This window comes from Camelus ferus, chromosome 9, assembly GCF_009834535.1.
Source record: "Camelus ferus isolate YT-003-E chromosome 9, BCGSAC_Cfer_1.0, whole genome shotgun sequence".
Classification (NCBI taxonomy): Eukaryota; Metazoa; Chordata; class Mammalia; order Artiodactyla; family Camelidae; genus Camelus; species Camelus ferus.
In genome coordinates this window covers 48,782,643-48,805,999 of record NC_045704.1, presented here as the reverse complement: position 1 = coordinate 48,805,999, position 23,357 = coordinate 48,782,643, and the positions used below count along the sequence as shown (strand labels likewise).

Sequence of the window (23,357 nt, the reverse complement as noted above, 5' to 3'; positions counted from 1 at the left end):
GAGACATCCACTTGGCAGCACAGTCCAGCGAATAAGACTTTCAGGCCACTATGGGCTCAAATCCCTCTTTTGTGGTTTACTACTGTGCCACCGCAGACAAGTAACTTCACACCTCTGGTCCTCGGTAGTTTCCTCATCAAAAAGTGAAGATAATAATGGTCTTATCTCTAGCCTTGTTGTGAGGATTCAGTGAGTTTATGCACAACAAGTTCCTTAGCCATAAATGTCAGGGAGCAGGATGGAGATTAGAGCATCCAGTTGGGACTGGGCCAGGTGGTCTCTGTATTCAGTGACCTTCCTGACCTTCACTGACCCTAATGCTCATGCAGATATCTGCAGGTGTGCTTAGACAAGTGACTGGCAAGTTCTCATGATCAGGGGCTTCTAAGATGAAGCAAAATAATGAATAAAAATTCTCCTTTTGTAAGTTTCTGGGCTATGGAAAGCAATGGAATGGAAAATTCCTTAAGGTTGATATTTCAGATAATAAATTTGTGAGTGAACAAAGAGTTGGATTAAGGTTCTTGGCCCCTAACCAGGCTTTCCTGCAGTCTTTAATTGTGAGGCTTAGAGCTCCTTCAGAAGTGGGCTGGTTCACTTTTGAACGGGGCATGTGCAAGGTGGTGTAGTGCTGCCCTCGGTCCCCATGTTATTTGTGTTTGAGAAGGTGAACGAGACATTTTTGCTGTGGGCAGAAGGGACAGCTTTGTGTGGCGGATGAGCATGAAGGGAGAGCCACTGGGAAGGAGGGGTCCTGCTGAGCAGTGCCTGGGTTCTCCCACTGCATGTGGATTCTGAACAGCATTGGCTGGCTCTCCTTTATGTGTTCTATCTAATTTGGTGTAGCATAAGCCAGGTTGGAGACCTCATCACCAGCTTGTTGTTTCCAATGAGCTGTTTTCAGTTTTTAAAATTGGAGTGTATTTATTTAAAATAAAAAGCACAGACATTAAACATTTGGTTTGATGGTATATTAGTTTCCTAGGGCTGCCATAATGAAGTACCACAAACTTGGTGGCTTAAAAGAACAGAAATGTATTCTGTCACAGATATGGAGCCTAGAAATCCAAGATCAATGTATTAACAGGGCCATGATCCCTTTGACCTTTCATTGCCTCTTCCTGACTTCTGGTGGTTGTACAACATTCCTTGGCTTGTGGAGGGGAGGGTGTAGCTCAGTGGTACAGCACATGCTTAGTGGGCAAGAGATCCTGAGTTCAATCCCCAGTGCCTCCTCTATAAACAAACAAACAAACAAACCTAATTACCTCCCCCCACTTCAAAAAATTTATAAAAATAAAATAAAATTTCTTGGCTTATGGACATAAATTCTGACCTCTGTCGTCACGTTGTATTTTCCTTGTGTGTCTCTATTTTCTCTTATAAGGACACCAGTCATTGGATTAGCCTTCACTAATCTGGTATGACCTTTTTCTAATTTAACTAATTACATATGCAAAGACCCTGTTTCCTAATAAGTTCATATTCTAAGATTCTAGTGGACATGAATTTTGGGGAGACACTATTCATCCCAGTACAGATGGTTTTTGACAATGGTATATACCCATGTGACTGCCACCCCATCAAGAGCCAGGATATTTCCATCACAAGCCCCTTTTTAGTCAGTTCCTACCACCACCGCTCAACCCAGACAACCGCTGTTCTGATTTCTATAACCATAGATTAGTTTTTTGCCTATTCTTACATTCAAATATATGGAATTATATAGCGTGTGTTCTTTGGTGTCTGGCCTTTTGTGCTCATAATGATGTTTTTGAGATTCACCCATGTTGCATGGATCAGTAGTTTGTTCTTTTTTCTTGCTGAGTAGTTTTCTATTGTGTGATTATACCACAGCTTGTATATCCATTCTTCTATTGACATTTGGATTGTTTTCAGTTTTTTGAACTGCATATTATTCATAATATGAATAGAGTAGCAATGCACATTCTTGTTTGTTCTTTTTGTGGACATAGATCTTGATTTTTCTAGGTTAAATACTAGGAGTAGAATTGCTCTATCAGAGGGCAGGTGTGTATGTAACTTTATTAGAATTGACACACAGTCTTCCAAAATGGTTGTATGCTCCCAAGGACGATGTGTGAGAGTTCCAGTTGTTCCACATCTTTGGAACTTGATTACTTTCTTGGCAATAGTTATTTTCTGTAATGCTTTGAGAAGATAATCCTCTGCAGAGGTTTTTGTTTACAGAGCTGTCAGGCTAAAGGCTTTCTAGCTACTGACTTCTACTTCATCCCTTTTTGTTTTGTTTTGTTTTGTTTTTTATTGTGTTTCTCCAAGGACACTTTTGGGCACAAAGTTCTGCTGGAGTCCCTTTGTTCACTTGCCCCTCTTTTCTGAGAATAGCACGTGTATGGACCTGCCACACTCTGTTCTTCCACTCTTGAATCTCCTTGCTTGTTGGAGGGCAGAGATTGAAGGTCAGTGGTTGGAGTCCTTCAGGAGGACATCAGCAGCTTTCTTGAAGCAGGAGCTCTTCAGAGTGTTCAGGGGTCCCGTGTGACTAGTTCCACACTGGGCTTCTTTCTTTCTTTCACAATCACGTAAGTCTTTTCCTCACAGAACTCTATTGACGGTGCAAAAGCAACAGCAATAAAGGAAGTCATTCAAAAATAAAAGAGAAAGCATAAGTTTTTTAAAGCCCATCTTTACTGCTATTTATAATAGTGAATAATAATAATAGTAAATACTGAGCTACTGCATACCATCCCATGTTCTATGTTTTCTATATATAGAAACTTGGTAAATACTCTCATAACCCTTTGAGGTCAGAATTTTATATCAGGCTCATTTTATAAATGAGGAGCCTGAGGTAGGAAGAGAAATGTGGGTTGTGTGCCACTGGTTAATATTGGATGGTGTAACATGGTACTTGGATCCTGCATTAAATAATATTGAATCCTAGAGTGAGGAAATTACTTTTAAGTTCTTTTTCAACCCTTCTACCTCTCTAGGAAACAGGGTTTCTCAGCCTTAGCACTATTGACATTTAGGGGGCCGAAAAATTCATTATTGTCGGGGGGCTGCCCTGTGCATTGTAGAATGTTTACAGCATCCCTGGCCTCCACCCACTAGATATCAGTAGGACCCCCATCTCTAGTTGTGACAATTAAAAGTCTCTCTAGACATTGCCAGATGTCACCCTGGGGACAAAATTCACCTCCCAGTTGAGAAATACTGCTCTAGGAGAAAGACTCAGTCTAGTGCTAATATATTTCAAACACCTCTCTAACCCTTGCTTATCTTCCTTTTCCAAAAAGAGAAAGCAGAACCCTAGCTCAGAGCCTTCCGCAGGCAATGCTTTCTCATTCGAATTTAATTACGTTATTTATTTTCCTAGATGTTACCTTTCCATTTTGGCAAATGAGAACTATTTTTCTCTCAATGTTAGTTTTATAAAGTTTTCTTTACAAATAAATTTAAGTAAAACGGTGAGTGAATACAGAGAAATAAATCTCGATAAATGTAGATGTGGTCCAAATAGTGCTGTGCTAGACCCCTGGTTCTAAGGAAATGCTGAGTAATGCATTTTCCTGTTTCAGTGCTTCCATCATCTGTAGCACTGGGCCGGTTTTCATGTTTTGCTTCACCTAAGACAATACTCTAGCTTGGGACATGCCCTAAGGATCTGGTGTAGGTGCCAATCCTCTCAGATGTGCTGACACTGATCACATACATGCAGTGCCTGTCAGAAGTGAAATGTCTGCTGCAAGCATTTGGTCTGTGGACCCAGGAGTGAGTCTTAGTTGACAGATAAGATAGCTTTGGATTACAAGGGTAAAGGCAGTGCATGTCTGGGTGCTAGCCAATCTCTTTCTGAGAAGCAGGCATTTGAAAACAAATCACACAGGCCTGTTGCCTTTCTGATTTCACAGAGAGGGCAGGTGTGGGAGGAAAGCACAATATGTCATTCATATCAGACATCTTGGCAAAGCTGCTGATCTGCTACTGACTCTGCTTGCCTCATGGGAAAAGGCTTGATCAGATAGCAGTGTGAGTGAGAATATCACACTTAGCAACCCTTGGTTAATTAATAGGTCTAGGCATTAAGCATCATTAGCTGCCAACATCAGAAAAGAGTGAAAGCCAGGCATTACTTGTCTCCTGTTGGGAGAAACCAGCACCACCTGTAGTTGTGACAAAGGATTTGAACTTGAGTCTGATCCAACCACCAAAGTGAAAAGCAGAGGATAGATGAAAGTGCTGAATTGCAACATGAGTGTGCAATAAGCAAAGCCTAGACTGGGGATACTCTATGGGACACGTATTCTGGGTTCTTTAACAGATGAATTGTCAGGGAAAGAATGGGATGGAGGAGAAATCCTGTAGATTAAAAGAGGCTTAAAAGATAGATGAAAAATTTTAAATACACAAAGCTAAAAACTGTAGTGTCTAGGAATATACACTTGGTTGATAAAACCAGAAAGAAACCTAACAAAGTGATTGCTGTAATGGTTGAGATGGTGGTTACTTTTCTGGAGAGATGTGAAAAGTTTGACTGTCTTATAATAATTCATTAAGCTATACATTTGTTTTCTGTTATATGTATCCATGTTTTATTTTTAAATAAAAAGCTTTTTACATGTATAACTGAAAAATTGTGCTCTACACTGGAATTTGACACGACATTGTAAAATGACTATAACTCAATAAAAAAATGTTAAAAAAAATAAAAATCATTTGAAACATCGGGGGAAAAAAAGCTTTTTAAAAAAGTAAGCAAAAGATTTGAATAGATGTTTCTCCAAAGAAAATATACGAATGGCCTATAAGCACATGAAAAGTTGCTCGGCATCATTAGTCATCAGGAAAATGCAAACCAAAACCACAGAGATACCACTTCATACCCATTTGGATGATTATAATGAAAAAGACAGATAATAGCAAGTGTTGGTGAGGGTATAGAGAAATCAGAACCCTCATACATTGCTGATGGAAATGTAAAATGATGTAGCTGAACTGGAAAATCAACTGGCTATTCCTCAAAAAGTTAAACATAGAGTAGCCATATGACCCAGTAACCACATTCCTAGGAACACACCCAAAAGAACTGAAAACATACATCAATACAAAAACTTGTACATGAATATTCATAACAGTATTACCCACCATAGCCAAAAAATGAAAACAATTCAAATGTCCATCAACTGATGAATGGATAAAGAAAATGTGGTATGTCCATACAGTAGAAGATTATTTGATAATAAAAAGGAATGAGTGCTGGGCACAGCGGTGAGATGGCAATTGACACAGTGTGATGTGGTAATGGCAGCAACTGAGCCAGAGCTGCTCAACCACAAAGAAGCAAAAAGGGAAGCAGAATCTTTCAAGGAAAGTAAAAGGAAATGCATACCATGTCAAGGAAGATTAAAATGACTCTTTTAACAATTATACATAGATAAGTGTCCTAACAATGCCAGCTGTTATGGAAGCTGGACAGTCATCTTAATGGTGCTCAGAGGGTTCTGGGAAGCTCTTGGAGATGCACAGCAGTGAGCAGGGTTGGATGACAGTTTCATCCAGGGACACCTATGAGAGGGAAAAAGGCATCTATCTCTAGGGAATGCCATGGTGGCATGTTGCAGTTTCCAGAGAGCCCTAGAACTGGATCACAAAATTGCCCTGGCACAACAGAAGTTCAGGAGTGCTAATGCAGTCACAGAATATGAGAAAATAGCCAAAATGAATTTTGAGAAGCAGAATTTTTGGAAGCCTATTTCCTATATGGACTATGCTTTAGAATTTGCCCCTGCCTGCTATTGCTTCAAAATCCTCCAAACAGACTATTCAGCAATGCTGGATTATTACTCAGAAGCACAGTCTGTGGCCAGTGACATTTTATGAATGGATTATACCAATGTGGATTCTCTGTATGTATGAGGTCTTTGCCTTTATTATGAAGATTGTACTGAGAAAGCAGTTCAGCTTTTTGTACAACCTCTAAGGATGATTCCTGAGCATGAGGAGACCTGCATTACTTGCAGAAATACCAAAGCACTTAAAGACAGAAGATAGGAATAAAGCATTTAAAGAAAGAAATTATAAGCTCACATATGAACTCTACACAGAAGCCCTGGAGATAGACCCCAGATTATTTTTTAAAATGCTAAACTCTTGGGTAATCGGGGTTAATTTCAAGTGTAGAAGATGGCACAAATGCAGTAAGGCTAGGTGACACACAGAAGCTACTTGAGAAGAGCTCAGTGCTACATGGACACAGAACAGTATGAAGAAGCAGTGCAAGACTATGAAAAAGTGCACCAGGTGGAGAAAAGAGAACACAAACAGCTCCTAGAAAATGCACAGCTGGTACCGAAGAAGAGTGAGAGGAAAGATTACTGCAAGATTCTGGGAGCGGGCATGAATGCCTCTGAGGATGAGATCAAGAAAGCTTATCGGAAATAGGCCTTGATGTGCCATCCAGATCGGCCCAGTGGAGTCAGTGCTGAAGTTGAGGAGAAGGAAAAAAGTTCAAGGAAGTCGGAGAAGCTTTTACCATCCTCTCTGATCCCAAGAAAAAGACTCGCTATGATACTGGACAGGACCTGGATGAGGAGGGCATAGATACGGGTGATTTTGATGCAAGTAATATCGTCAAGGCATTCTTTAGCTGTCCTGGGGATTTCAGCTTTGAAGTATCTGGTCCAGGGAATTTCTTTTTTTCAGTTTGACTAATGGAGGGAAAACATCCAGAACCTGGAAAATGCAGACTTGCTTGGTTAAACCTTGAATGTGGGTGCAGTTTACCTCCTCCCTTTATCTTGTCTCCAGATACTTAGAGCAGTTTTGTTTTCTCAGTTTGATACCCTGTAACTGTGTGAATGGAGTGAAGAAAAGGGAGCCAGACTGAAGACTGTGGGTAGGGGAGGGAGACAAAGCATGAACAGGGAGGCAGCTTGTGAATTTTTGTTTTACTGTTTAAATTTATTAAAAAGGAAAAAAATTAAGAGGATAACATGTTTCACCTTTATTTTTTTTAAACAAAGGAGGGAAGTACTGATAGATGCTATGTCTTAGTCAGCTCAGGCTGCCGTAACAAAATACCATAGATTGTGTAGTTTAAACAACAGAAATTTATTTTCTCACAGTTCTGGAGGCTGAAGTCTCAGATTAGAATACCAGTGTGGTTAGTTTCCGGTGAGGACTCTCCTGTTGGTTTGCAGATGGCCACCTTCTGGCTCTGTGCTCACACGGCCTCCTCTTAATGGGATCCTGGAGAGAGAGAGAGCAAGCTCTCTGGTGTTTCTTCTTGTAAGGGCACTAATCCTATCATGAGGGCTCCACCTTCATGACCTCATCTAACTCTGGTTACCCCTCAAAGGTCCCATTTCTGAATACGATTATCACATTGGGAGTTGGAGCTTAAACATAGGAATTTGGGGGTGGGGGACACAAACACTCAGTTTATAACACGCTACAAGATGAATGAACTCTGAAAACATTATGCTAAGTGAAAGAAGCCAGTCATAAAGGACCACATATTGTAAGACTCCATTTATATGAAATGTCCAGAATAGGCAAATCTATAGAGATAGAAAGCAGATTAGTGGTTGCCAGGGGTGGGGAGAAGAGGAAATAAACATTGACTGCTGACGAATACAGAGTTTATTTTTAGGGTGATGAGACTTCTGGAATTAGATTATGGTAATTGTTGCACAATTTTGTGAACATACTAAAATTTCACACTGAATTGTACACTTTAAAATGGCTGATTTCATGGCATGTGAATTATATATTAATTGTTTTTTTAAAAGGAAAAAAGATGTAGCAACACATCAGTCAATGAACCACCTTATTGTGCTCTTGATTCAAAGAAAGCAACTGAAAAATACATTTAAAAATGCTGGAGAGGGTGTGGAGAAAAGGGAACCCTCCTACATTGTTGGTGGGAATGTAGTTTGGTGCAGCTATTATGGAAAACAGTATGGAGAGTCCTCAAAAAACTAAAAACAGAGTCGCCATTTGATCCAGCAATCCCACTCCTGGGCATATATCCAGAGAAAACTCTAATTTGAAAAGATACATGCACCCTAATGTTCATAGCATCACTATTTATAGTAGCGAAGACATGAAGCAACCTGTATGTCCATCAACAGATGAGTGGATAAAGAAGTTGTGGTGTGTACACACACACACACACACACACACACACACACACACACACACACACACACACTGGAATACTACTCGGCCATAAAAAAGAATGTAATAATGCCATTTATAGCAACATGGTTGGATCCAGAGATGATCATACTAAGTGAAGTAAGTCAGACAGACAAAGAGAAATATCATGTGATATCACTTATATGTGGAATCTAAAAAATGATACAAAGGAATTTATTTACAAAACAGAAACAGACTTACAGATAGAAAATAAACTTAAGGTTACCACAGGGGAAGCGGGGAGGGAAGGGATAAGTTAGGAGCTTGAAATTAGCAGATACAAACTGCTATATATAAAATAGATAAACAAAAATGTCCTACTGGGAACCATACTCTATATTCAATATCTTGTAGTAACCTATAATGAAAAAGAATATGAAAAAATATATATAAAATAACTGAATCACTATACTGTAACCAGAAACTAACACAACATTGTAAATCAGCTATACTTCAATTAAAAAAAAGATATTTAGAAAATAACCAGGGAAAATTGAATATGGCTTATTTAATTTAATTTTTTGCTGCAGTAACATTGGTGTATAATATTGTATGTTTCATTGGTACAATGGTATATTTCTACTTATGTATGCACTACAGTGTGCTCACCACCAAAAATTTAGTTTACATCCATCTACCATACAGTTACACCCTATGTTGCTCTGTATCTAAATGTTTGTTTTTGTTTCATTTGGTTTGTTCTTTTTTTTTTGTTGTTTTTTATATTCCACATGAGTGAGATCATATGATATTTGTAATTCTCTGTCTGAATTATTTCACTTAGCATGGTACCCTCAAAGGTGCATTCATGTTGCAAATGGCAAGATTTCATCTTTTTATGGCTGAATAGTATTCCTGTGTGTGTGTGTGTGTGTGTGTGTGTGTGTGTGTCTGTGTGTGTGTGTGTGTATCTTGGCTATTTTAAATAATACTGTGAGGAACATAGGGTTGTATATATCTTTTCAAATTAGTATTTCATATTCTTTGGATAAATACCTAGAAGTATAGCTAGATCATATGGTAGGTCTATTCTTAATTTTTTGAGGAACTTCCATACTGTTTGTTATAGTGGCTGTATCAGTTTACAATCCCATTAACAGTGTATGAAGTTTCCCTTTTCTCCACATCCTCACCAACGTTTGTGATTTCTCGCCTCTTTGTTAATAGTCATTCCAACAGCTGTGAGATATCTCATTGTGGTTTTGATTTGCATTTCTCTGATAACTAGTGATATTTAGCAGCTTTTCATGTGTCTGTTGGCCATCTATGTATCTTCTCTGGAAAAATATTTACTGAGCTCCTCTGCCCATTTTTTAATTAAGCTTTTTTCTTGTTGAGTTGTGTGAGTTCTCTATGTATCAGAGAAGATATATGCTTTGCAAATGTCTTCTCCCATTTAGTAGGTTGTCTTTTTGTTAAGCTGCTGATTTCGTTTGCTGTGTGGAAGTTTTTTAATTTGATAGGTCCATTTGTTTATTTTTGCTTTTGTTTCCCTTGCCTGAGGAGACATATCTAGAAAGATATTGCTAGGACTGATGTCAAAGAGTGTACTGCCTGTATTTTCTTCTAGGAGTTTCATGGTTTCAGGTCTTACATTTGAGTCTTTAATCCATTTTGAGTTGATTTCCGTGTATGGTGTGAGATTGTGGTGTAGTTTCATTTTTCTGCATGTAGCTGTCCAGTTTTCCCAACATCATTTATTGAAGAGACTATCCTTTCTCCATTGTATGTGCTTTGCTGCTTTGTAGGAAATTAATTGGCCATATATGTGTGGGTTTATTTGAACATGTCTTTTTTTTTATTAAATGATATAAGGAATTATTGATGTGGGAATGTGCAATAATAGTAATGCGATTGCATTTTAAAATGATTACATACTGGTAAAAATGGCATACTTGATATTTGCTTTAAAATACTCTAAGGGAAAAAGTTGAGGGATAGGTGAGAGAGGAATGACAGGTTGCTGATAATTTTTGAAGCTGAGTAATGGCTGTATGGGGGTCTATTGTATTATTCTGCCTTGTTTGGGTTTAACAAAGCTATAATAAAAACATTAAAAAAAATAAATCAAATATGGCAGAGGGGAAAAAAAGTCTTGATTAGTATTGAATTTCAGAAAGTTCCTCTTTCAACAGAAGGTTCTGAGCCAGGCCCTAGGGCAGTGAAAGCATATCTTTGCCTCTAAGGGCCTGAACTTTATTCAGAGGAGAGAAGCCAGCAGAACCACTCCCAGAATATGCTTTGGGTTAGAATTGATCAGGCTTTTTACAGAGCATTTGCAGAGATGGTATACTTCCAGGCTGTATCAATTAGCTTATGTTGTGTAACAAATTACTCTCAAGCTTAGTGGTTTAAAATAAACAAACATTGATTATTTCTCACGATTCTGTGGGATTCTGGGCTGACTTGACTGGGGCCAGATGGTCTGGTCTAGGATGGCCTAAATGAAGTGTCTGGGGCCTCAACAGTGCCTCCTGTAGGAAGCTAGTCCAGAATTGTTCACATGATAGGAAGCCCTCCCAGCAGCAAGAGAGGACAAGCCCAAAGAACAGGAACATCTCTTTGGTCAGAAAAAGTCACATGGCCAAGCCCAGATTCAAGAAGGTAGAAATAGACTCCTTTGCAGATTGGATTGTACTCAATGGGAGCTGAGGGAGCCAGTCAGAGTGTGACTCAGTCTACTTCTCTGGGTGAGACTGACTTCTCAGATGTGGCCAAGAGTGGGTCCTACATTACCATGTACCCCAGGTCTAGAATCCTCTTTCCCCTGGTAGAACAGAGGTTGGGTGAAATGTTGCTTAGAAGTATAGATCCTGGGCTACTGGAGTTAACTAGAATAAATCGTTCCTATTTCTGCTGTTGTTTGTCTTTCTTTTTCTGTGGCCTGAACTCAGTCCTGTTTTTCTTCCACCTCCTCCTTGAATTGAACATCTGTGACTCACTCCTCATGGCTGTTTGCTAGAATGTCCCTTCCCACATTCTCAAAGGGCTGAGTGACTTGATTCACAGGAGGAGGATGGGGTTGGGCATGAGGCCATGGGACAGCTCCCTCCCCCAGCCCTGTTTTCTCATGTCTAGATACAGCAGTTTGCATGGAATGCCTCTAAGGCCCTTGTGGCCCGGCCCTGCTTATAGGAAAGTGGTCAGGCTGGAGTAGGTAGTCCAGTGCTCTGTCCACTGGGCCACTTTGGGGAGAAGATTGCTCTGTGTAGATATCATAGATTAGTTGCAGAAGTAGCCCCATTTCTTCACACACACCCCTATCCATGCCCTTTGCAATGATATTTTGCAACTCCCTCCACCAAGGAGTGGGGTCTGTTTCTTGCCCACCCACTCCCCAATCTGCTTTGGCTGATAGAATGTGGTAGAAGTGGTGTGATTGTTCTGTGCCTTGGCCTTAAGGAACATGGCCTTATTTGCTCCTTTTCTTAGAACAAACCTAGGCTAGCCGGCTGAAGGATGAGTCATCCCAGCTGAGGCCAAGCTAGACCAGCCAGCACCCTGCCGACCTATCAGCAGGACTCGATCAGCCAAGTTCCAGCCAATCCATAGATTCGTGAAAAGTAATAACTTACTGTTGTTTTTAGCCACTATATGTTGGGATGGCTTGTCATACGGCTGATAGCATGGACACTTAGTCTGTGTGTGTCCTAACATAAAACTGCGTCTCCTCTTCAGGCTGGGCACAGGCTCTAGAGTTTAACTGCTGGGCTCCAATTCAGGTTCCATGTCTCCCTCCCTGGGGAGCTGGAGTTGTCTTCGTTCTCAGGCAGAGGAGGGAGGAGCCAGAGCAGGCAGGTGAGGGTCCTGGGGGAGCAGGTCCTTGCTGCCTGACCTGGATGGACGCAGCAACACAATTCCAGCACTGAAATGCATTTTAAAATGTGAAGTTTCTCTTTTTCTACTCAAAGTTACATCTGCTCCTGAATTGAAGAATCAAATCGTACAACATGACTCTGTTATGAGCAACAGCAGACACCTGTCTTTCCAGACACACAACTTTCAACATTTTTAAAAGCAATATATATGTTTTTATCCTTCTAAATAGCATGCTCTTATTGCTACTTCTCCATTTGAGGTACTATCTGTTGCCCTCCCACCAGGGAACATTTAGCTCCTTGTCACCGCTTTCCTTTCCACACACGTTCACCCTCCCCAGGCCCTTGTCCTACCAGAATCCTTAAGTCATGATTCCATTAAATTAACATTCACTTTTTACTTGCTGTGACTTTGAAAATGCTATTTATAATTAAACTATGCAGAATAATACTCCAACTTTTACTTTCTTACACAACTTTTCTCTGTTTGAGCTTCCGGAGGACTGTTCCAAGCCCTGGGGTAGAGTTAGGGTGGGACAGGAGAGGCTATTCTCAAACTCCTCCCCCTCTCTCTTCCCCACCAGGGAGAGACAGAGGGAGAGGTGCCCTGGGCTCTCCCAGGATTCGGCAATGCCACTCTTTTAGGTGATTTCCTCCATGTCCCTCCACGCCTAGAGAAGGCTCTGGCTTCTGTGTCATCAGGTAACTCCCACTTTGTGCCTTTCTTGATCTTCACACATCTCCCCCATTTCAGTGGAAGGGTGGGCCCTGCAGAATTAGGGGTCTGTGGTGTTGCACGAAGGTGACCATGACCCCATTCTTCATTTTCTCAGCTTCTCTATCCCAGGCTGGTGGTCTAGGGCTCATGGTGGGGTCCTTTCTGGGAGATCTCTGAATGAGAAGGTGGCCAGGAGAGTTTTATGGGGTGTGGATGGGGTGGCAAGCCTGATTCTGGTGTGTGCATCTGTGCGGGGAGGTCTGGGCTGAGGGACGCCCCAGCAGTGGGAGCAGGATACCACTGTCCAGGCCCCAGTGCACACTGTGCAGAGCTGAGATGTGCTGAAGGGCTCTTGAGCCTCCAGGTTAACAGAGAGGCCCAGGAGAAATGGAAATTACATCCACACCAGTGAAGGCCTGTAATGGCTCTATTCACAATCATCAAAAAGATGGAAACAATCCAGATGCCTTTCAGCTGGTGGATGGACAGACAATGCTCTGTCCACACAATGGAATACTACTCAGCAAGAGAAAAAGACCAACCAACCAACACAGGCAGTGTCCTGGATGAATCCCAAATGCATTCTGCTAAGGGAAAGGGGCCCAACACAAAAGACCATGCACTGTGACTGCATTTATAAGGCATCCTGGAAACACAGACTGCTGGATGGACAGGCATGGGTTGTTGCTTGGGGTTGGGGTGGGAGGAGGGATTGACTGCAGAGTGGCAGGAGGGAATTTTCTGGGTGGATAGAAATGTTTTATATCTTGATTATTATAGTGGTTACATAGCACTGTGAAATTTGTCAGAACCCATGGAATTGTACGCTGAAAAAGGTATTGCTGTAGGTAAATTATACCTCTATAAACCTGAAAAAAACGAGCAACGATAACAAAAAGTTTCCATTAGGTCAGTGTTTGTAGTGATGCTGTAATAGCAGAGAAATTGCCAGGGTAGGTTAGAGAAGGAGCTGAAATTCAGGGGTGATCTCATACAAGCCTGTGTTCTCTGGGTGAGGCTCTACCTGTCTCGGGGAACCTCCATGGGTGAGAGCCAGCACTTCCAATACATTCTGTGGGGACACCACAGATGCCACAATGGAGAAGACCCCCAAATCATACCTACTTTCCTCTCATGCCACCAACCTGTGGCCATTTCCCTTGACCAAAGGGGAAATAGGGGGAAGGCAAGAGAATGGAACACTACTGTATCAGAGGCTGAACTTCAGAGCCAGCTCTGTCTCTGGCCAACTCAGCCTCTCAGAGCCTCAGTTTCCTTACCTGCAAAATGGGGACAACAGCCCATTTCTCGGACAGCCTGGTGAGGGATAAATGAGATGACTGTGAGCCCTGAGCCCACTGTGCCCAGCTGGCAACTTACATGTAGGTTGAACTCCTGTTGCAGTTCTTACTAGCAGCTTTGTGACCTTGGACAAGTATCTTAACCTTTCTGGGCTTCAGTTTCCTCGTAGATAAAAATGAGTCTTCATGACTCCATAAGATTGTTGTGAGGATTCAATGAATGTAAACCTTAGCTCTGGGCGTAGTACATCATGAGCACTCAGGAAGAGTTACTGAATTGTTATCATAGGGTTGCCAATTTAGCAAATAAAGATACAAGACTCCCAGTTAATTAGGAATTGCAGATAAGCAATGAATATTTTTGTAGTATAAGTGTGTCCTATGCAATATTTGGGATATGTTTATACTAAAAAAGTACTCATGACATAATTATACTAAAAAAAACCTTACCTGAAATTCAAATTCAGCTGGGAACAGGTGTTTCACCTGGCAACCCCATTAAGAGGGGAAGCAGATTTGGAGTAATGAGGATGGGACTAAGCCTGAAAGTGAGTAGAGGGGTGAATGGTTTGCTTTTTTTAACCTCCCTGCCACCCAAGTTATTCATGTACTTTTAACATATGGTCTTATTACCGCATTCAGGAAATTCCATTTATTTAACCGATACAGTCCATTCATTCCTTGGTCCTGCTTTTGTTCTGACCCCAGGCTGTCAGTCAGTGTCACTGGAACTCACTCCGGGGCCAGGGATGCCCTTTGGATTTTCTGAAGTCATTTCTGTGCCCCTGAGTAGCCAGCTACCAGGCAGGGCTGTGCGCCTCTGGCCTTCCCAGGTGGTCCCAGCCAGGCAGTGGGTGCAGCCTGCACAGTAGGCTCTGCGCGCCTGTGGCTGATGGCTGAGTGGCAGCACCACTCTTACATAATCGGTTTCTCTCCTCCTTTCTCTTTCCAGAGCCAGATTTCACACTGAGCAGCTGCAGACAGAGAAATCAGAGAAAGCACAACCCAGCCTCAGATTCCGAGGGGCCTGCTGGGGACTCTTTCCTGCTCAGAAGGAAGACCCTGAGGCAGCTGTCTCAGGCCAGGTCCTGGCTGCAATGGAACTTACAACCACTGCCCCCCAGCTGCCCTCTGCACTGCCAGGCAGATAAGGATAAGCCCTGCCCAGGACTACCTGCTACCCGCTGCTGGGCTGCTCCTCTGTGACCAGCCCTTCCTCGACTTTGGCCACCTTTGCTGACCTGAGGCCATGTAGGCCCCACTTGGGCCTCTGTGAATAGAACACTACTGGGGAAGCCACCTCTGCTCTCTGGGGGACCCAGTGCACCACCATGCCCCGGGAACTCGTCTGGCTGCGCTGTGAGTACTGGGGTGGGGGTTCGTGGGGACTGCCTGGGGAGGCCTTGGCCTAGAGCCGGCTCTGCAGTAACCATGGCAACTAGGGCATTCTTGCTGGTGAGAAGTTGAGATGCTTCCCAGCTTAGTGGCAGGTGCCCTTGGGGACTCCCACGCTGCCATCTGCCCTGTCTCCAGCTGACTGCAGCTCAGACGGACATGGTGGGTGTGAGTCTTAGGCTGGGTGGGCACAGTCAGTGGGTCACAGGGACAGAGCAGTCACTGGGGGTAGGAGGCAGCATCTCACCTGCTCAGACTCATTGGTGCTGGGGAGTCTGGTGGGGGTGGAGGTGGCAGAGAGAGGATTTCTGGCCTCCCTGGGGGTGGCCAGCCAGAGTGGGGGCTTGTAAAATTGTAGAGAGAAGGGCAGCCTGTTCCCTCTGCCTCTTCCTTCATAAAGAGCAAAATCAAAAAGAGCAGAAAGAGAACAGTGTTGTTGGGAAAAAGAAAAACAGTTGAAATGAGGACAGAAAAGAAAAAGAATCTAGAAGCCTCTAAAGCCTACTTGTGGGAGGCCAGACCAAGCTCCCTTCAGACTCCAAGATGCAATTTAATTGACTCAAATTCAACATATTTTTCTGGTGCCACCCACATGCCCACTGGAGAGGCACTGCCATAGCGACAAGGACCTGGGGTATCTTGTGCATCCCTCTCTAACACCTGGCATGGAATTAAGCTCTAGGAACTGTGTGCCGAGTGAATGAGGTTTGGAGTCTGATCCTGCAAGGGATTCACAGAGAAGCTGTGTCCACCCTGGCCCTGTGGAGTGTACTGCAAAGGGTCAGGATATTCAGAACAGGTGGAAAGGCCCAGACCTGGTGTTCTGGAAGCTTCCAAGTCATGAGCAGGGGAAGCAGGAGAAATATCAGGTTGGGGTGCCACTTGAAGTGATGTAAGGGGTGATGGAGTTCACACTTGCAGACATGGCAAGGTGAGGACACTGTTCCAGGAAGAGGGAACAGCCTGAGCAAAGGCTGAGCAGTGGGACCATGAGAGGCCAGACTGGAAAGCTGGTTTGGACACAGGCAGCTGAGGCCTTGAAAGCCAGGGTGATGAGTCACTAATTCATGAGATAACAGGGAGCCCGGGAAGGTTTGTGATCTGGGGGTGGAGGCTATGATGGGGAGTTACTCTGCTTTCAGAAGATCAACCTGGCTGTGCTTTCAGGAGTCTCTGTTGTGATCTTCTGGGCAAGAGGTAATGAGGGTCCCTTCTGGAGTTGGAAGTGAAAATGAAGAGGCCTGGCAGAGGGGAAAATCTGGTGAAGGCAGATTGCAAGATTGACAAGGACTGGCTGTGGGGTGAGGGGAAGCGAGGGATTCAGATCAGGGGCTCAGAGAGGGGCTGGAGAGCTGGAGTGCTGGAGAAGGTGTGGCTGCCATAACAAATTACCACAAACTTGGCTTAAAACAGCACAAATGTATTCTGTCACAGCTCTGGAGGCCCAAAGTCTGAAATCAAGTTGTCAGGGCTATACTCCCTCTGAAGGCACTAGGGGAAGATCTTTCCAGTCTCTTCCAGCTTCTGCTGGCTCCTGGCGTTCCTTGGCTTTTGGCGGCAGCACTCCAATCTGCCTTCATCTGTAAAGGCCATGTGAATGGTCTCTCCTGATATATCCCTCTATGTCCTTCCCTCTTCTTGTAAGGACACCAGTAATTGGATTTAGGGCCCACCTTAAGTCCAAGATGACTTCATTTGGAGATCCTTAACTTAGTAACACTTGCAAAGACCCTATTTCCAAATAAGGTTGCTTCTGAGGTTCGGGGTGAATGTGAATTTGGGGGGATGCTATTCACCCCCTACACAGGCTCAGATTTGGGGATGGTAGGTAAGCCCCATGTGTCACTGTACAAAGGTCGTACTCTTTCTGCAGCCTCCCCTTCTATCTTGCAGGCCTCTTACCTCTGGAGGGAGGGGGCAAGGTGGGTTCCTTTGTCCAAATACTGGGATGAGAACATCAGGAGAGAGAGAAAGGAAGTACAAGATGGATTGCAGATTTGCAGCTTTGCAAAAAATATTGTCAGACTTTTGCAAGGAGAAGGGCTGGTGGTCTGCAGCCCATAAGGGGCCCGGGCTTGAGTAGACCTGAGGGGCTCCTGGCCCAGCAGGAGCACAGGCCTGGCAGCAGGACTGAGGAGGAAGCAGGGAAGTGGTGGTGAGCAAGCCCAGGCCGGTGAGGGTTTAAGAACAAAAGTCTTCCAAAGTGCCAGGAAGGTGAGTGGGTAAAGTCCAGTCAGTAATTCCTACTCACAATCAGGGGTGGATCAAAGAGATGACTCAGCCTGCCTGGCTATTTTTGGAAAAAAAAAAAAGAAAAGAAAAGGAGAGAAAAAGACTGCTTTTGACTATAACAATAATAGATACTACTTGTAGAATATGAAATATATCCTATGAAATATAAAGTAGAGTATAAAAATCTCCCCAAAAGACTTGGTACATATTTTTCTCTACATTTTCTATGCACACACATATATATTAACAAAATTCAAGTCATGCTTTTATACCCAGATACAGAGTGTTGAGTCAATCTTTTTAAAACTTCACTAAGCATATCAAAAGTATTTTTCTTATCACATAAACATATTGTTAGCATTCTTTGAGATCTTTATTGGCTACATTCACTGTTTTTGAATATCCAGGCCATTTGCAGATGTTCACTATTATAAAATAATACTGCAGTGGATGTCCACAAATCCCTTTCTTTTTCTTTTTTCTTTTTCTTCACATTTATTCCTAGAAATGAGTTTAAATAGTCAAAAGATGTGGACATTTTTGAAGCTTAGGGGGTCAAAGTGTTTTGACATTATTAAGTTCATTAATATTAAAAATTACCAAATTGCTTTCCAGGATGAGAGTGTCTGCCTCACTACTTTGCTAACACCAAGTGTTATTAAAATAAAATAAAACAACAATAACAAAAACCCCACTTTCCACTGAAACAGGTGAAACATGACAGGTGAAACATGGATCTGATTGTTTTAATGTGAATTTATTAGTAAGGTTGATTTTCAGGTATGTCTCTTGCTCATCTGTATTTTGTTCTTTGTGCCCTGATCTACTTAACCCTTGTTCATATTTGTTGCAAATTCTCGTATTTTTTGTAAGTCTGTTCAGTTAGACAGAAACCATACTGTTTTTGAAGTCACAGTGACCCCCAGTGGTGAAAGGCTGGTAATGTTTGGAAGGTGGCAGCTTGTTTGTTAGCAGGGAAGAGACAAACAGCCTGAGTGAGATTCCCTCAGCATCCTGCAGAGACCAAACTGGAAAGGCTGCTACAAGCTTGCTGGTACCTCTAACTGAGAGGCATGCCACGGTCAGATAGAGCAAGGAAGAAAATGGCTTGGGTCACCCAAACGTCATTTGGAGAGTTGGAACTAGAATCCACATCTCCAGAATCTCTAGATGGAAAATGAAGTGAAAGGTTTTGAAAACTCTAGTGAGGAACAGAGGTTGCCCTGGAAGGGAGTTTTTGCCTCCCTCATGGGGTGGAAGTGGGGAGGAGACTGGAAACCAACCCTAGCACATAGCTCCTGAGGAGGCTCTGCAGGCCCTGGTCGGGGTAGACAGGCTGGACAGCTCATGCTTGTCCGGCCTTGCTGTCCTGGAGCCTGGACCCCAGGGAATGCATTCCTGGTGCTGGGAAGGCCTCCTTGGGGCTCTGTGCCCCATCCCTGACCCTCCCACGAGGACTTGTGACCAGGAGAAGGGAGGACAGTGTGCACAGCTCTGCACCCAAGGACATGTGGAAGCAGTTCAGGTGGCTCATGTGTTCTTGTTGGGTGTGACCCACAGATCTCGGGATCCTCCTTGGCATGGCCTTGGGGAACGAGGGATTGGAGTTGTGGCCCTTGACTCAGAGTGAGGAGTGCGCCATCACTGGCTTTCTGCGGGACAAGCTGCAATACAGGAACCGCCTTCAATATACGGTAATGTAACCACAGGGGCACCTGCTACATCCCTTTTCCCACACCCCTTGGCTCATGGGATATAAGGAGCTGGACATTCAGTCTCCTGGGGCCTGTGTCAGCCCTGAGCCTACCATGCCTCCTTTCTCTGTCTTATACACATGTGCCTGGTTTGCACTTCCTGTCGCCTCTCCTGCCATCCATCCCCCGGGCCTCTATCTCTCCTCCTTGATCTGATCTTTGATCCCCCCTCCACGTGGCACTCACCCAGTGACTCAGGGATGGATTCCAGGAAACCTTGGGGGGAACCCTAAACATATTATTATCAGAGGAGATAAGGACCTAGAAATTGGAATGTTTGATTCTTTTTATAAGGTGGACCACGTGGCATGTAGCTCTATAGGTCTTTTTTGTCCAACAGCTTTATTGAGATGTAATTCACATACCACACAATTCACCCATTTAAGTGTACAATTCAATGGCTTTTAGTATATTTGCAGTTATGCAGCCATAACCATAATAAGTTTTAGAACAAACTTCTTTTAAAATATATATATATTTAAATTTATTTTGGGGGGAGGTAATTAGGTTTGTTTGTTTGTCTGTTTATTTATTTAATGGAGGTACTGGGGATTGAACCCAGGAACTTGTGCATGCTAGGCGCATGCTCTACCAACTGAGCTATACCCTCCCCACTAAAATATATATTTTTTGAAGTATTGTCAGTTTACAACTGGAACACTCTTTTAAAGTCATCTTCCTCACCCCCAAAGGATATGGTTCTCTTGGGGTAGTAAGTCTCTCATTCTACATCTTGGCCTGAGACTTCTGCCTTAACAGGAACTACGTGTTTTATTTCACCTTCCCTGTGTCTCAGACAAAAGAGCTGTCTTTATCACAGTTGGGAGCCAAGTATATATTCCCTGTAGAGGACCCACACTGTCATCAAGGGCTGGTCCTGGTTCCTTTCCTCCTGCATCAGATTCTTCTGGGAGGTTGGGGGAGTCTGTCTGAGATGTTTCTGACTCTGACTTCATGCTTTGTTCTTGTATCTCCCCAGAAACACTACTTCCCCATCAATTACAGGGTCAGTGTGCCTTATGAGGGGGTGCTTCGAATAGCCAACATCACCAGGCTGGTGAGAATCTCCCCCAACCCTGGAATGGGGAAGGCCCCTGACTCCAGGGACATCCCTTGGGCCCTGCCTGAGAGGCACATTGGTCTGGGCAGGTACTGTTGCCAGAGGTCATTCCTGGCTCCTAAAGCAAGCCCATCCTTGGTTCAGGCCCCAGGTTGCCCCCTGTTCACAGTAGACACCCATGGTCTGCTCCCTCTGCAGGGCAAATCTGGGGAGTGGGGTGCGATCTGAGCTGTGAGGGGCAGGGCCCAGAGGCCCATGTCTGGGGTTTCAATAATTTCTCCTGTCCTTGCAGCAGAGGGCCCGGGTGAGCCAGCAGGAGCTGCGGTATCTGTGGGTCTTGGTGAGTCTTAGTGCTACCGAGTCAATGCAGGAGGTTCTGCTCGAGGGCCATCCATCCTGGAAGTACCTGGAGGAGGTACAAAGGCTGCTGCTGGATGTCCAGCAAGGCCTCACGGTGAGTAGTGTGGAGATGCAGGCAGGCAGGGCAGGTGTGTGTGTGTGTGTGTGTGTGTGTGTGTGGGGCCAAAGGCTATTGAGGGAGGATGTAAATGCATGGAAAGTTCTGGCATGTCCTGGAAGATGTGGGGGACATGGGGGAGCGGGGTGGGCTTGTGGAGGCAAGAGATGAGCCTGAGACCCTGTTCTTAGACTCTGCAGCCCTGGGCAAGTCATTGATTCCTCTTGCTTTGTTTCTGCAGCTAAGAAACGATGTTCCTTTGTAGGGGAGGGAGGAGGGATGAACAGGTGGAGCACAGGCGATTTTAGGGCAATGAAACTCTTCTGTATGATAAATTGACTTGAATTAATAATAATAATAATAACAATAATAATAGACAATAATAATAACAATAATAGAGTTTCCTGATCACTGCCTGTTCAGCAGTATTGATCTGAGTCCTGAGGGATATGTCTTCCAAAAATTCTAAAGAGTAAGGTGATGGGACCCGTGTGTGTACGTGTTGGCTGTGTGTGTGCCAAGGGACCCCCTCCCCACACTCCCACTTTGCTCTACTCCCCATCCTAGCCCTCCCTGGGACCCTGGTACATACCTGCCCTGAGGCCCCCACCTACTTCCCAGTGAGAACAGCCAACAGCAACTGTGAGCTACTGATGACACCAGGGCTTAGGGGCCAGCAATTGATTTTGCAGCTACCTAGAACTTTGGGGAGGGGCACTCAATTCTGGTATAGGCCCGGAGACCAAGCCATTTCCTTGGTGGCTTTGTTGTGCCTGTGGGGAGAGTAGGTTGGAGCTGACCTGAAGAACGGACCATGTTCCCTCCTCAGTTTTGCTCAGGAGAGCTCTGGGGGGCTGGTTTGGGGGCTGGGAGGGAGACTGTGGGTAGGCTGAGACCCTGCCCACCTAAGCTGTTTAGACTGAACCAGCTTTCAGCCTCTTCTTTCTCCCAATGTTAGTGGTGTACGGCCTACTCCAGTTAGAACCAGCATCTATGGGGCAGTGGGTCCTCCCTTGCTAGGGAGTTGGCCTTGGGTATGGGTCCCTTTTCCTTTCCTCTCGCCATCTTCACTTCTCTCTCTAAGTCTTTCTGTATTAGTTTTTTTTAGGGCGGCCATCACAAATGACTAACAGCTGGTGGATTAAAACAACAAAATTGTTCTATCACAGTTTTGGAGACCAGAAGTCCGAAATCAAAGTGTCAGCATGGCTATGCTCCCTCTGAAGGCTCCAGGGGAGGATCCTTCCCACCTCTTCTGGCTTCTGGTGGCTGCTGGTGTTCTTGGCTTGTGTCAGCATCACTGCCATCTCTGCCTCTGTCTCCCATGGCCTTTCCCTCTGTCCCGTGTCCTTTCTCTTATAGTAACACCAGTCATTGGATTTAGGGCCAACCCTAAATCCAGAATGATCTCATCTGGAGTCCCTAACTATAATTACATCTGCAAAGACCCTACTTCCAAATAGAGTCATATTCACAGGTAGCAGGGGTTAGAACTTGGTTAGCTTTTAGGGGGATGTGGGGCAGGGGGACACGCAATTCAACCCAGCACCCTTTACTTTTAGGAAGGTCCTTCCCCAGCTCAGGCCCCAGGATTCCTCCTGCTCAGTCCCTCCCACAGCTCCTGGAGCTCCCCACACCATGTTCCTTTTGTTGTGTTGTGGAGAGAAGCCCCTGAGCTTGGAGCTGGAGACTCTACCCTTCAGTGTGCTTTGTGCCTCAGTGTCCTCAGGATACAACTGACATCATTAGGGCCCTGCCTCTTCTTCCCTGGAGTCAATGAAGGCCTTTGCATCCTGAAGGACAGTGTCCCTGGGCCAGGGACTCCTCACATGGTGGTGGCTGGGCCTGGGTTGAAACAGCAAGAATGCCCCAACCTCTTTGCCATCTGGCCTGCCTCCAGGACGGAAAAGAGAGAAGCCTCTGTGTGTTGTGCTTGGGTGAAGGGTGTCAAGGGGCCCCTTCCAGGAAACATGGCACCTGCAGGAAGAAAAAGCAGAGAAATTGCTCCTAGGCATCCTGGTCACAGGAAGTCCTGTCCTCCTTCCGGGCAGGACAGCCCCCACAGCTCTCCTGGGATGTAGCCCGCCTCTTCACAGTCTGGAGGTGGTATCTGTGGTTTTAAATGTTTCCTCGTTTCCAGGGTGTGGAGGTCAGCCCCCAGGTGGAAGCGGTGTTGTCCCTCCTGAGTGCCCCAGGAAGCCTGAAGCTGGTGCGGCCCAAAGCCCTTTTGGACAACTGCTTCCGGGTCATGGAGCTGCTGTACTGCTCTTGCTGTAAGGAACTGTGGCTGGGGCTGAGGGTGGGAGGCTGGGTATCCGTGCCTAGGTCATTGAGCAGAGCCAGGACCCTCCTCAGCATGGCCTCTACTCCCCAGGGCTACAGGCCATTTTTGGAAGCTGATATCGACCCTGGATATGGGGATGAAAACAGTGTGTCTT

At 44.4% G+C, this 23,357-nt stretch overlaps 1 protein-coding gene and 1 pseudogene across 7 annotated transcripts in view; both read left to right on the top strand.

Moving 5' to 3' along the window:
* IL34 (interleukin 34) overlaps positions 1–23,357 on the top strand; it is a 46,013-nt gene that overhangs the window by 21,244 nt on the left and 1,412 nt on the right. For 3 of the 7 annotated variants that reach the window (XM_006172737.3, XM_014551356.2, XM_032486710.1), the window contains 5 exons: positions 14,974–15,380; positions 19,209–19,342; positions 20,382–20,459; positions 20,755–20,916; positions 23,060–23,192. In XM_006172737.3, coding sequence (XP_006172799.1) covers positions 15,353–15,380; positions 19,209–19,342; positions 20,382–20,459; positions 20,755–20,916; positions 23,060–23,192 — 535 coding nt within the window. In that variant the 5' untranslated portion in view covers positions 14,974–15,352. Of the gene's footprint in view, positions 1–12,586; positions 12,705–14,973; positions 15,381–19,208; positions 19,343–20,381; positions 20,460–20,754; positions 20,917–23,059; positions 23,193–23,357 lie in introns of all 7 variants that reach the window. The other 4 variants (XM_014551361.2, XM_032486711.1, XM_032486712.1 and 1 more) reach the window with 4 other exon arrangements.
* Positions 5,183–6,904, top strand: LOC102515701 (annotated as a pseudogene).